At 34.7% G+C, this 11,306-nt stretch overlaps 2 protein-coding genes across 3 annotated transcripts; one reads left to right on the forward strand and one right to left on the reverse strand.

The window, feature by feature from the left end:
- Positions 1-885: 885 nt before the first annotated feature.
- Positions 886-3,510, forward strand: LOC107042292 (UPF0389 protein CG9231). 2 transcript variants are annotated; one of them, XM_015263291.1, is made up of 5 exons: positions 886-1,157; positions 1,230-1,395; positions 1,521-1,669; positions 2,208-2,301; positions 3,098-3,510. In XM_015263291.1, exons 2-5 carry the CDS (start codon positions 1,373-1,375, stop codon positions 3,315-3,317), a joined length of 486 nt encoding a protein of 161 aa, XP_015118777.1. In that variant the 5' UTR covers positions 886-1,157; positions 1,230-1,372; the 3' UTR covers positions 3,318-3,510. The 2 variants fall into 2 exon arrangements, with proteins under 2 accessions (XP_015118777.1, XP_015118776.1); XM_015263290.1 differs by having other exon boundaries at positions 886-1,395.
- Positions 3,511-5,772: 2,262 nt separating this feature from the next.
- LOC107042294 (coiled-coil domain-containing protein 58) lies at positions 5,773-7,532 on the reverse strand. Its single transcript, XM_015263292.2, has 2 exons — positions 7,364-7,532; positions 5,773-6,427 (listed from the first exon to the last, which is right to left on the reverse strand). Exons 1-2 carry the CDS (start codon positions 7,409-7,411, stop codon positions 6,050-6,052), a joined length of 426 nt encoding a protein of 141 aa, XP_015118778.1. The 5' UTR covers positions 7,412-7,532; the 3' UTR covers positions 5,773-6,049.
- Between the last annotated feature and the right edge of the window lie 3,774 nt (positions 7,533-11,306).

An 11,306-nucleotide genomic window follows, 5' to 3' on the forward strand; every position in this document is an offset into this window, starting at 1 on the left:
TTATGAGGTTTTCTAAAAAAAAATTGATAAAGTTCTCAAATGTTCTAGAATTTTTGGATAAACAATGGGAAAACAATTGAAAAGAAAAGGCGGAATTCCCTGAACAAAACTGATGTGAAGGAGTCACGTGACTGACTACTGCACTCTGATTGAAATGAGAAAGGAGAACCAATTTGAGAAATACCTCGGGGTTTTACAACAATTGCACAAAAATTCTCAAAAAAAGTACTACTCAGGCAGACTTTCATAATAGAGGGTTAAACAATTGATTAACCGAGACGCATTGTTACCATTAATCTTCAAATATGAAAAAATTCAGTTGAAAATCCTAACGAATTCGCTAGACAATTCTATTGGATTTCTATAGAACTTTCTATTACCTTCTGGCCATTTCTATTGAAATGTTCAATAGAAAATATTCTGTAGAAAAACTCAATAGAAATATATTTTTCTATACAACTTATTCTATTGAGATATTGTCTATATGAAACTTCCTCGGCTGAAATTTTCCATGTTTTTTTCACACTATTTTTTCTTTTCTTTTCATTAAGAAAATTAACCAAAAAAAACTTAGAGAATGTGAGCCAAGGAAATTCTACAGAAAATATCTCTATAGAATAAGTTGTATAGAAAAATAGAATTCTATTGATTTTTTCTATAGAGTATGTTCTACTGAACATTTCGATGAAAACGGCCAAAAACTAATAAAAAGTTCAGTAGAACTACAGTAGAATTGTCTAGCGAATTCGCTAGGAATTTCGATGAAATTTTGTCGTATTTCGATGAAATAACGATTTAATAATAAGGAGAGCCGGAGAAGCGAGATCATTCTGTTCATGATTTATTAAAGTAAGACTCCTAAGTTAGGAGGTGTTGTAAGTTCGGAGGGTGATTTGGAACTGAATTGAGGGAGAGTTATTTTGTAGGACATGAGTCTTGGAAAAAGGACGGATCTGAGGAAAATTGAGGAGTGGGGGTTTTTCGAGGCGCCAAATATCTGGGACAAATATTAGGGTCCGTCTGGGGCATTGGCGACAGTCGGAGCCTAATTGCTTCATTTGCGTTATGAGGAAAGTGCGGACTTATTTGGTTAGGATGAGGACTGGATTTGCGACTGTGGAGGATTTTGAGGATATTTAGGAAATTGGGGGTATTTCGTAAGTGGGAAATCAGGAAATAATGTGGGTATACAACAATTTTTTCATGCGTGTTAACACTCAACATAATAGAACGATGGTGAATCATTAATTATTAAGAGGAACAATAAAAAAAAGGCATAATAAAAGAGCATCAACATCGCAGCCGCGGCGGCGCTAGTTATATCAGCTGCTCGCCACTCGACAGTCACTTTTGATATTATTCACGTGATATTATGAATTCTCTGGGTAGTTTTAGGTAAGTATTCACTTATTCACCTTGAAGTATCTCTCCATTCAATTTTCAATCCATATTATCAACTTTTCCATTGATTACTATCTTGAAATTGCAATATTTCAATTCTAACCTGTTAATTTTTTCAGAATTATGTGGAATTCTCTTCGCTTCACCAATTCTCTGAGAAGCCACAGAAATTTCTCATTGAGCACACTTTCAAAGGATTCTAAACCGATATCAAACAACCCAGTATCTGCAGGGGAGCCCTCGAAGACCAATCCGGAGCATACCATAGGTATGAAAAACCATAACTGCATCTGGTTAAATGGTACAATGATACTAATCAAAATATTTTCAGAGCGGAGAGATTTACGAAAAAATGTCACGAAACATTTTTTGTAAAGGAGTTTCTCAGCTTCAAGAAAAAAAAGTTTTAACATTTTCGTCTGTGGTCACTCGTTGATTGTACAGTGTACACTCATACATTTTATATGATTTATGGCGTAAATATCTCAGAAACTAATTATAATGTAGAAAATATCATGAAATAATATTGAATGTAAACTTTTCTCTTCTCTACAAAAAAAAAACGTTCAATATTTACTCCTAAAATTACTCCCTACCGAGGTTGCATAATTCATAACAATTTCACGTCCAACTGAAAGTTTTATGCAGATCATTTCAAGAATATCTATTAAAAAAGTGAAATTCCTCTAAACCTCTCTGTTCCTGAGATTATTCTTAAACAACCTGCAAACTCATAGTCAAGTTTCCACTCATTTCCCTTCATCTCTGGGATTCATCAGATTAATCAACCTCCCATCTAATTTCAGGGGGTTTCAAACACAAAGTCTCAAATTTCGACAAATGGATTCTCGTGACCACGAAGAAATATCCGAGTAAAGACCAAGTTCCCAAATATGTAGCGTAAGTCAATCAATTTTTCTCATCCATTAATTTAGTAATGAAATAGAAAACCTCACATTTTAATTTCCTGTAAATATGTCGAACCTTGATAAAGATTGCAAACTTCCCTTAAGAGCATGCTTGTTGTTCCACAAAAATAGTTATAATGATAATTTCAGAATTTCTCAAGTTCCAAGATATTTTTCATAGACGAAACATTGTTTCGAACCGAAATCGATTTCTTCAGTTTTATTGCTTCATTATCAAATTAATAAGCTATTTCATTCCTTGTAAATACATTAGCTATTAATTAGAGAGAAAGCCAAGACCGACCATAATCACCTGAAAGCCTCCCTAAAACGACTGAATATCATTGATGCCGGCTATTCTTATAGTTCGAAACACAAGACATTGATCATATCTTTTGGCACTGTCGCAATTTTAACACGGAAAGAGCAACACTCGTAGAAAATTTGAGAGAATGTCAACTCTCAACAACAAACTCTGTAAAGCCCTTCCTGAAATCTACAGATCCGAAAACCCTAAATATACTACACAAGTTTGTCCAAGCAGGTAAAATAAACATGATTGTCCAATCAAACGTAACCGCGTATTAAAAAAGAGAAATAAATCAATTATTGTATAAAGTGTAAATATTTAGATGAAGTTAATAGAACATTACTGAAAGTGTAAATAAATCTTGTAGATTTGGGCACTTTAAACAATAAAAAACAATTAGAGAGAAATCGATAAAGTGATCAACCATCGGCAAAGTAACCGAACAAATTGCTCATTCCCACATTAATTCATCTTTTAGAGACGACGTGTTACAGAACGCAATGAGCCAAGTCAGAATTCGAGTAGCGAATGTGTTGATTGTGCTTTCGCTAATCTGCATCATCTGTACAGTGCTATCAAGCAGACAATTGAAGCAAGAATACGTGGACAGCATGGAGCACACGCGTACCGACTACCGCAAGCAGATCACCGAGGAGTTCCGTCAAAAAATGACCGAAGAGTCTGCACACAAGCCATGATTTTTATCCAATCGATAACTGTAGGATGATGAACCCAACAAAACCCTTAATTCTCGTAGGAGCCAGAATAAACTCTTATGAGTGATGTGGCGCATCACTGGTAAACATTTTCTTTTAATAGAATTCATGATATTTGTAAAGTATCTTTGTTCATTTGTGGATATTAAAACATTGAGAATATTTTATGTCGAAATGCTTGGAGTTCCAGTACATTCTGGACATTTTTCATACATCAGGTGTTTTTCCTTCTTCAATTTTTATGATTGAGAATGTAGAATTTGGGCAATCAACTATATGGGTGTTTTCGCCAATTATTGGTATGTTTTGATACCCTCAAAATTTTGACTTTGTTGAGGCTTCCCATATGGTTTCCGTACAAGATCTTTACAATCTATGTTCATTGAAATCTTGACTGTCCAAGATAATAATTATCAAATAGAAAAAAAACGTAGACTAATTCGATGACACCTCTAGTCAATTCTAATAATCAATTTCCTCTTATCTATTGGAAAATTTCTACTCCAAAAACAACCCATTTTTTCAGTTTTCTTACGCTTGCTACGTTCATTTTTCGTTTGTTGAGTCTTTAATGATTTTTTTTGTTTCGGCAGAAGAGATTTTTTTTTTCAATTTTCAAAACTTCCCGTTTCTTCGATTGAACACGATTTTAACTACCTCACTCTATTGGAGTGGTTCGTTGCTCAATCGAAAGAACAGCAAATTTCCATTTGAAATACATTTTTTTTTTTTTCATCTCGTATACCCTTTTGGGTCTTTACGATTTGTTCCCTTCCCACCCCCCCTCAACCCCCTGTACCGCATTTGGCGAAGGGAGGGAAAACTTCATTCGAGGGAAAAACCTGCCCTGGTACAGTCGTCCTTTTGACGGGACTACCGCTCGGCAGTGAAACTGTGAGATTAGAGCGCTATAAATTTTGACCGCCGGTGCCGGGAAGCGAACCCGGATCATTGCCATACGAGTCTAGCACTCTAACCGCACGGCCACTACCGTCGGTCCATTTGAAATACATATTGATAGCTATAATAAAATTACCTCTGTTGAAATAAAAAATGTCGCCAAAAACTCAAACAAGTGGATAATCGCTTTTTCTGTATATGGGTATAGTTTATGTTGCTAACAAATTAGCAATATGCTTCCGAATGGATTCTCTATTTTTGAAATTTATTATTGTTATTTTTTATTGTTTTGAATAGTGACCCCCATCTGAGCCCATATGACCACATATAACCTCCATATGACTCCCGTATAACCCCATGCGATCCTCATATGACCCCATATAAACCCCATATGACCCTGTGTCATCCCATATGAGCACCATTATGAGACCATATGACCTCAGATAACTTCCAAATGACCTGCTATAACCCCCATATGACCCCGTACAACTTTTATATGACCCCATATAACCCATATATGACCTCCATATGACCCAAAGCTTCATATAGTTATGCTGTTTTCATCATCTTTGCACTTCATCGAGAAAGCATCAAAAAAATCTTTTTGAGCCATGATTTCATTGATATGACTGTTAATTATTCCAGTTTATCATGAAAAAAATTTGTAAAAAAAGCTCAAACTATATGCTGTAGCTCGACAGTGATAGATGCGATCCGCATCATATTCTGATAGAATCAGGAGGCTATCAAGACCAATTTTTTAAGCCATGATTCATTTCATTCTGATAACAATTCTTGGACTGAGCATCGAATAATCTATTTTTGAAAAAATACCAATATTTCACAAACTCTAAGAATAATTCAACTGTAATTGGTGTCGATGAATGGAGCCTGTTAACATCTATATGCATGGAAAAATTCATGAAATTTCATCGAGCTCCTATAAAAAAAATTACGAAAAAAAAATTGAAAAAAGTACACACACATACATACGCCATCTACAAATCGCATATTTAGATTTTTTAGACCATATTTAGTTACTCTGACACGAAAATTTGGAAACTTAATGTTGAACGATTACAAAGCTTCCATTTAAAAGCAAAAACTAAAAAAATGACGTAGTGAGCGTCATAAAATTTTTTAAAAATGGCGAAAATTACATCTTTTTAATCATGAGTTAATTATTCGAGAAAGCTTCAAGAAAATTGAAATTTTCAAGGTACAGAACAATACCAATGATTGGCGAAAGCACCCATAAGATCTGAAGATATTTTGGATTTGAAAATTCTTGAAACGATGGAAATGTAATGTTATAAAATTGCTGATGGCTGCAGAGCTAGGTTTACAAATGGCATCAAATTTACTCAATTAGTTCTGATAGCTACCAGACTATTTACTATAATAAATATCGAATGGTTGGATTTCAATCGCCAAATCCCTTCCCATCTTTCTCAGTTCCAAAGATAATCATCAAAAAATTATTCGAACATCGAATTCACTCGTTTCATTTCACAGTGCCTTCAAATAAAAAACCTGATCACAGATAATTCATCAAAATCTGTTTATATTTACAATATATTATAACAATTCAATGAATTCCACCCCCTTCAACTTCAACTCCAACTTCATGTGTTTTGTCGACAGATGCAGCAAAAATGTGCAGAAATCTTTAACAAACCCCCTAGAAAATGATCTCGAGGGTTCAATTAAAAAAATTATTTTCTCTATTTATCTATCAGGCCAACTGGTCTCTACCGCACCCAGTAAAACAGGTTAAAGTCGGTCTAAAAATGATAGAATCATTAAATTGCCTCTCATTCACTGGGTTTGTAGAAACCACGACATTTCTCGTGGTAGATTTTGCTCGTGCGGCTCTTGACTACTTCCTCGACGTTCAATTCTGACTCAAGCATTCTCAGAGTATTCTGCTCTTTCCTCAGACTCTTCAGGATAAATATATCGTTGGGGTTATTGTCTTTCTGATCCTTCAACTTCTTGACCCTGTCTCGAGTTGTATTGAGACACTTTTTAATGGCTATCTCTCGTTGGGAGTGACCAGACTGAATCTGGTGGAATAAGTCCTTACAATTTGATGTTGCATCCACCTGGCCCTTGAATGATTCAGTGGGTATTGTTGTATTCAAAAGGTAGATTATTTTGTCGTCTATCTGTCGCATTTTTTGGAGTGCGTCCTGTAGAACATGAACCAATTAGTGATTGAGAAATAATAGATTCGTTTTCATAAAATTATCTAGAAATCAAGGATTTTGGAAAGAATTTTGCAACCGACAAACAGGTTTATTGACATTTATTCATACAACTACTCATTTACGAGATAATTCCATTCATCAATTTGTGCTTTTTGTGATTTAGAAAATTTAATTTAATGTTCCAAAAACTATTGCAAATAAATGGTAAACATTGAGATGTGTTCTGAAAGATAATTCTGTTCCGAACTTCACAATGCTGGGGAATTATTTTTATCGAGTTATTTAACCCTCGAGATGTTGATGATTTTGAAAAGATGATTTTCAGTGATTTTCTTGCATGATTAGTTTTTCATTATTTTGTGATAGTACTCTCTAAAACTACTAAGATCGAAATATCAAATGATAATGTTTGCGCAGAATTCCTCCAGCTGCAAAAATTAATTTCGAAACTTTATCCTCAACATACTCATTGCTGATTGTTAGATAGTTTACTGAACAAGAGGCACGAATTAATTAATTCATATTAAGCATCCATTTTCGTAATTTTCGTTTGCGTCGAATTTTATTCACCAAATAAGACTCATTGCAATCAAGTAATCAATTTCGAACACATCAACAATTTCGTTGAACTAATTCAAAAATCCTTATATCCCGATTTTCAAACAAATTTCTTTTTCATTATTCCTTAAATATCTTTAAAACTACGGAGTTCTCCAAAAATGTGATGAACATTTTTCGCAATGTGTAAAAGAGCATTTCGCGCAGTGTGAAAAAGTTTTTATGACATTTTTCACTAAACCCAGTAATTTCAGAGATATTTGCAATTTGCTGGTGTTGAAATTGGAGTATTCCATTTCGCATTCTCATACTCCGTTGCACTGATGAGAAGTAAAAAAATTGTTTTCCCAAAAAAAATACCTGAAATTCCAAGAAATCACCACATTCCATCGTCGAGGACGTTGCCATAATCGTTAAAAATGTAATGATTACGCTTACTTTGCCAATTCTAAGACTAGAGCACACCACGCTGAGGGTTTTGTAACCTCAAAGTTAAGATATATAGGGATGTGCGTACCGCATCGATACCTCATGATATCGATATTTTGAGCGTCGATTTCCGATATTTTGTATCGATATTCCTTCATCTAGAGGAAGTCGTAACAGAAATCATAGGGGAGATCAGCAGGGCCAATGTAAAGTGTTCAACAGCAAAATTCGTAGCGGTGGCGCATGGACTACGATGGAGCGTACGGAACTGTTGGTATGGTAGGGCCCGAGCATAAATTTGTCGATAACCGGAAAGGGGTTCTCAATACGGTAGCTCCTCGCATTTTGTAATAATTGTCAGGAATGTAAAATCGAACATATTATAATCAATAGTATAATGAATGCAGAATCTAATGATCTAAAAGTCTTTTCCTTTTTCTGGACATATTTATTATTGACACGTAGGTCAAAAAATTCATAGAAAATCCCAGCGCTGTCGCTGGAAAACTCTAGTTTTCCAGTGATTCTATTGAATAATTGTGCAGATTTTGTTTTTTTTTTACTATAGTAATGTTCGATTATATATATTTGAGAAAGGAATATGTGTCGCGCTCGCTGCCACTCATTGTCGTTTCCGTCGCGTTGGCACGTGCCCGTCCTCCGCCAAACTTAACGAGTGCGAGTGAGAAAGAAAATGGAGAAGAAGGAGAGAGAAAACATTCCAACTCGTTTGAACGGTTGGAACGTTTTCGTTGTTCTCCAGCGATCTACACATAATGGGATTAATTCAATAATAATAGATTAATGAATAAGATTTTTCGCAGATTATTGCGAGATTTAGATGAATGGTTTGCCTCCTTCAGTGACCATAAAAAATTGTCTCCAATCGACAATATCTCCCGATGGAATGGAACGATGTGAATGAATCAAGTATCAATTTGAATCTTTAAAAAATTAATCGAGAGTGAAAAAAAATCCGGGAATTCCACTCTGACATTTCTCTATTGTCTGTATTTACCGAGAAAAAAAAACGTTGTTCCTAGGAATCGATGTGTCTTTTTTAGGCAGCTGCATTTCTGAAATGCAATGAGCAAGCAATGTTAAAATTAAGTCATTTTGTAAAAAATTTCTAGTGACATGATCCTGAAAATCAAAGGAAAGTCTTGAAATCAGGAATGATGTCTGTAGGTTTCAGTAATATTTTCGCGGAAATTCGGGGAACACTTATTGGGAATTTTTATCGCGTTGCCGTAATACGGAAATTTCAAGGAATTTCGTCATTGCAAATTAAAAATTTCTATAAACTAGGCAAGACGCACGCTTCGCGCGCGCTAGTTAGGCGCGTAGTTCTGATACTGAATTCGACACTAAAGAACTAATGTAAATATTTGTATCTGTTCTTCAATCTAGAATTCTCAAATTCTTGATTGCATCGACTGATCCAACTCACTTGACAAATGCACCAATAAGAAACTACATCAAAATTTCAATTATCCCAGCGAATGGAACCAATGTAATGTCTATACACAGAAAAAAATTATTGATTCAAATCGAATATTAAGCCCCTAATCGAACCGATTAAGATTTACTTAAATCAAGAATCGTACCAAGTAGATTTCATTAATTTGAATTGAGTATATCCAAACATGTCATATTGATTTTGTTTCCATAGAAATATCAATTTTCGCCTAAAACTTTCCTAAGTCTGCGAAAAATGGCTGAAATAAAGTGGTTAATCTCTCAATTTGGGGCTTATTCAATGAGCTTCATGTCGGACATAGAATTTCTACGAGTTATTCTACGAGAAAGACTGGTGTCAAGGACAAAACACTGAAATAACAACTTTCCAATTTGTGACTTACAAAATCTGACACATAAACCATAAAGTCTACAATCCGCATCGTCACAATTGGAGGAACGAAAAATGCCTTTTAAGGATGACCTATTGATTTTCTCGCTGATTCGACTCAAAGGGCTAAAAAAATCCATCGCAATTTGAATTTTCAACTAACCCATGAAGGAATAAATGTTTGCCAAAAAATCTCATGAGTTTGCGAAAAATGAGCTTCACAACTGATATACGATTTCTACTGATAATCAAATCAGAAAATAATAATAAATAATAAATGAATGAATCAGGGTCCAATGCTGAAGTAATTCAATATATTTGCAGCTTAGTATGAAATATCTCTATAGATTCGGACAGAGATCGAGAAAATCTCGTCATTGAGAGGAAGAAATTGACACTTTTCAATACGTGACATGCTAAAATCGTTACATCATCATTTATAACAATTGATCTAGTGAATCGAATGGATAATATAAAGTATCAATATGAAGATCTCGATGAGACCTTCAAGTTGATGTATGACATATCCTCTCTAGTCAAATCTGAACCCTACATAAACGGTAAAAACTGTAATTTTTTACGTGTGACATAACGTAAAGAATGGTAACAATCTGCAATAATCGATATGAATTCCATTGAATCCGGATTGTCATCGATCTCGATGAGACCTTCAAATTGGTATATGATAAATCCCCGTTGGTCAAGTTTAAGGCGTCGATAAATGGTAAAAATTGTCACTTTTAAGGTGTGACATGACGTGAAAAATGGAAATAATCTGCAATAACTCAATAAAAATTGGAGTAAATAATATTTATCATACATCATTTTAAAGAACATAAAATGCGCTTCAAAATGGTGGATGAATATTCCCGTCTAGTCCACTGGGAAGTACCGAAAACCCCAACCGAAGTGAATTTTTAGAGTAAACCATAAAAATTCAATTTTCGTGTAAAAATTCACAAAAGTCGATGAAAAATGGAGATAATTGGATAAATCAAGGATCAATTCCAAGAGACTTTGATATATTTTGACCTAAGAATGAGACATCTTCCCAGATTCTAACACAAACCAAGCAAATCTTGCTATTTAAGTGGAAAGAAACGGAATTTTCAGAGTGTGACATGCTAAAATCGCCACATTATCGTTTATAACAATTAATTTAGGTGATGGGGCAGATAATATAGGATATCAATTTGAAGATCTCGATGAGACCTTCAAATCGACATATGATAAATCCCCGTTGGTCAAGTCTAAGGCCTCGATAAATAGTAAAAACTGTCATTTTTGAAGTATGACGTAACGGAAAAAATGGAAACAATCTGCAATAACTCGATGAAAATTGAAGCAAATAACATTTAGCATATAATATTTTGAAGGGCATGAAATTCCCTTCAAAATGATGTATGAATATTCCCGTCTAGTCTAATTAGAAGTACCAAAAAATCCATCCAAAGTTAATTTTTCAAGTAAACCATAAAAATTCATTTTTTGCCTAAAACTCTTGTAAGTCAATGAAAAATGGTCGAATTTGGATGAATCAGGTGTCAATTTGAAGCGGATTTAATAAGCTTTCAAATGAGTCTATCATGGATATACTAAGTTGAAGAAGAAGCCGCGAATTGACGCAAAAACCAATGGGTAACCCTCGGTTACGGACATTTATTTTTCTATAGGGGAAAATTTCAGTCGAATTATATGTGTACGTCCACGTGAAAAGGGCCCATTTGATCGCATCTAATTTCCGAGATATTCACGTTTTTCTCGCCACTCCATTTATCACATTGTTAAATTGATTTTTTGATCTTTTATACGGACGTCACACGGAGAAAAATAAATCGGTAAAAGTCTTGCGATCGCAAGGAGTTTTCCGAAGATCCCCATTTTTCATGCACGAAGAACAATGAAGCTTTTTGGAATCTTCGGGAAATTCTATCCTATCCTACTCAATTAGGAGCCGAGGAATGAATTTTCAAAAGCGCGGAGTAACCCCGAACGGTTCTCCGGCGTCGAGTGAGCGCGGAGGGG

The sequence above is a fragment of the Diachasma alloeum genome, unplaced genomic scaffold (assembly GCF_001412515.2).
Source record: "Diachasma alloeum isolate Michigan unplaced genomic scaffold, Dall2.0 Dall_scaffold_00439, whole genome shotgun sequence".
NCBI classification, from domain to species: Eukaryota; Metazoa; Arthropoda; class Insecta; order Hymenoptera; family Braconidae; genus Diachasma; species Diachasma alloeum.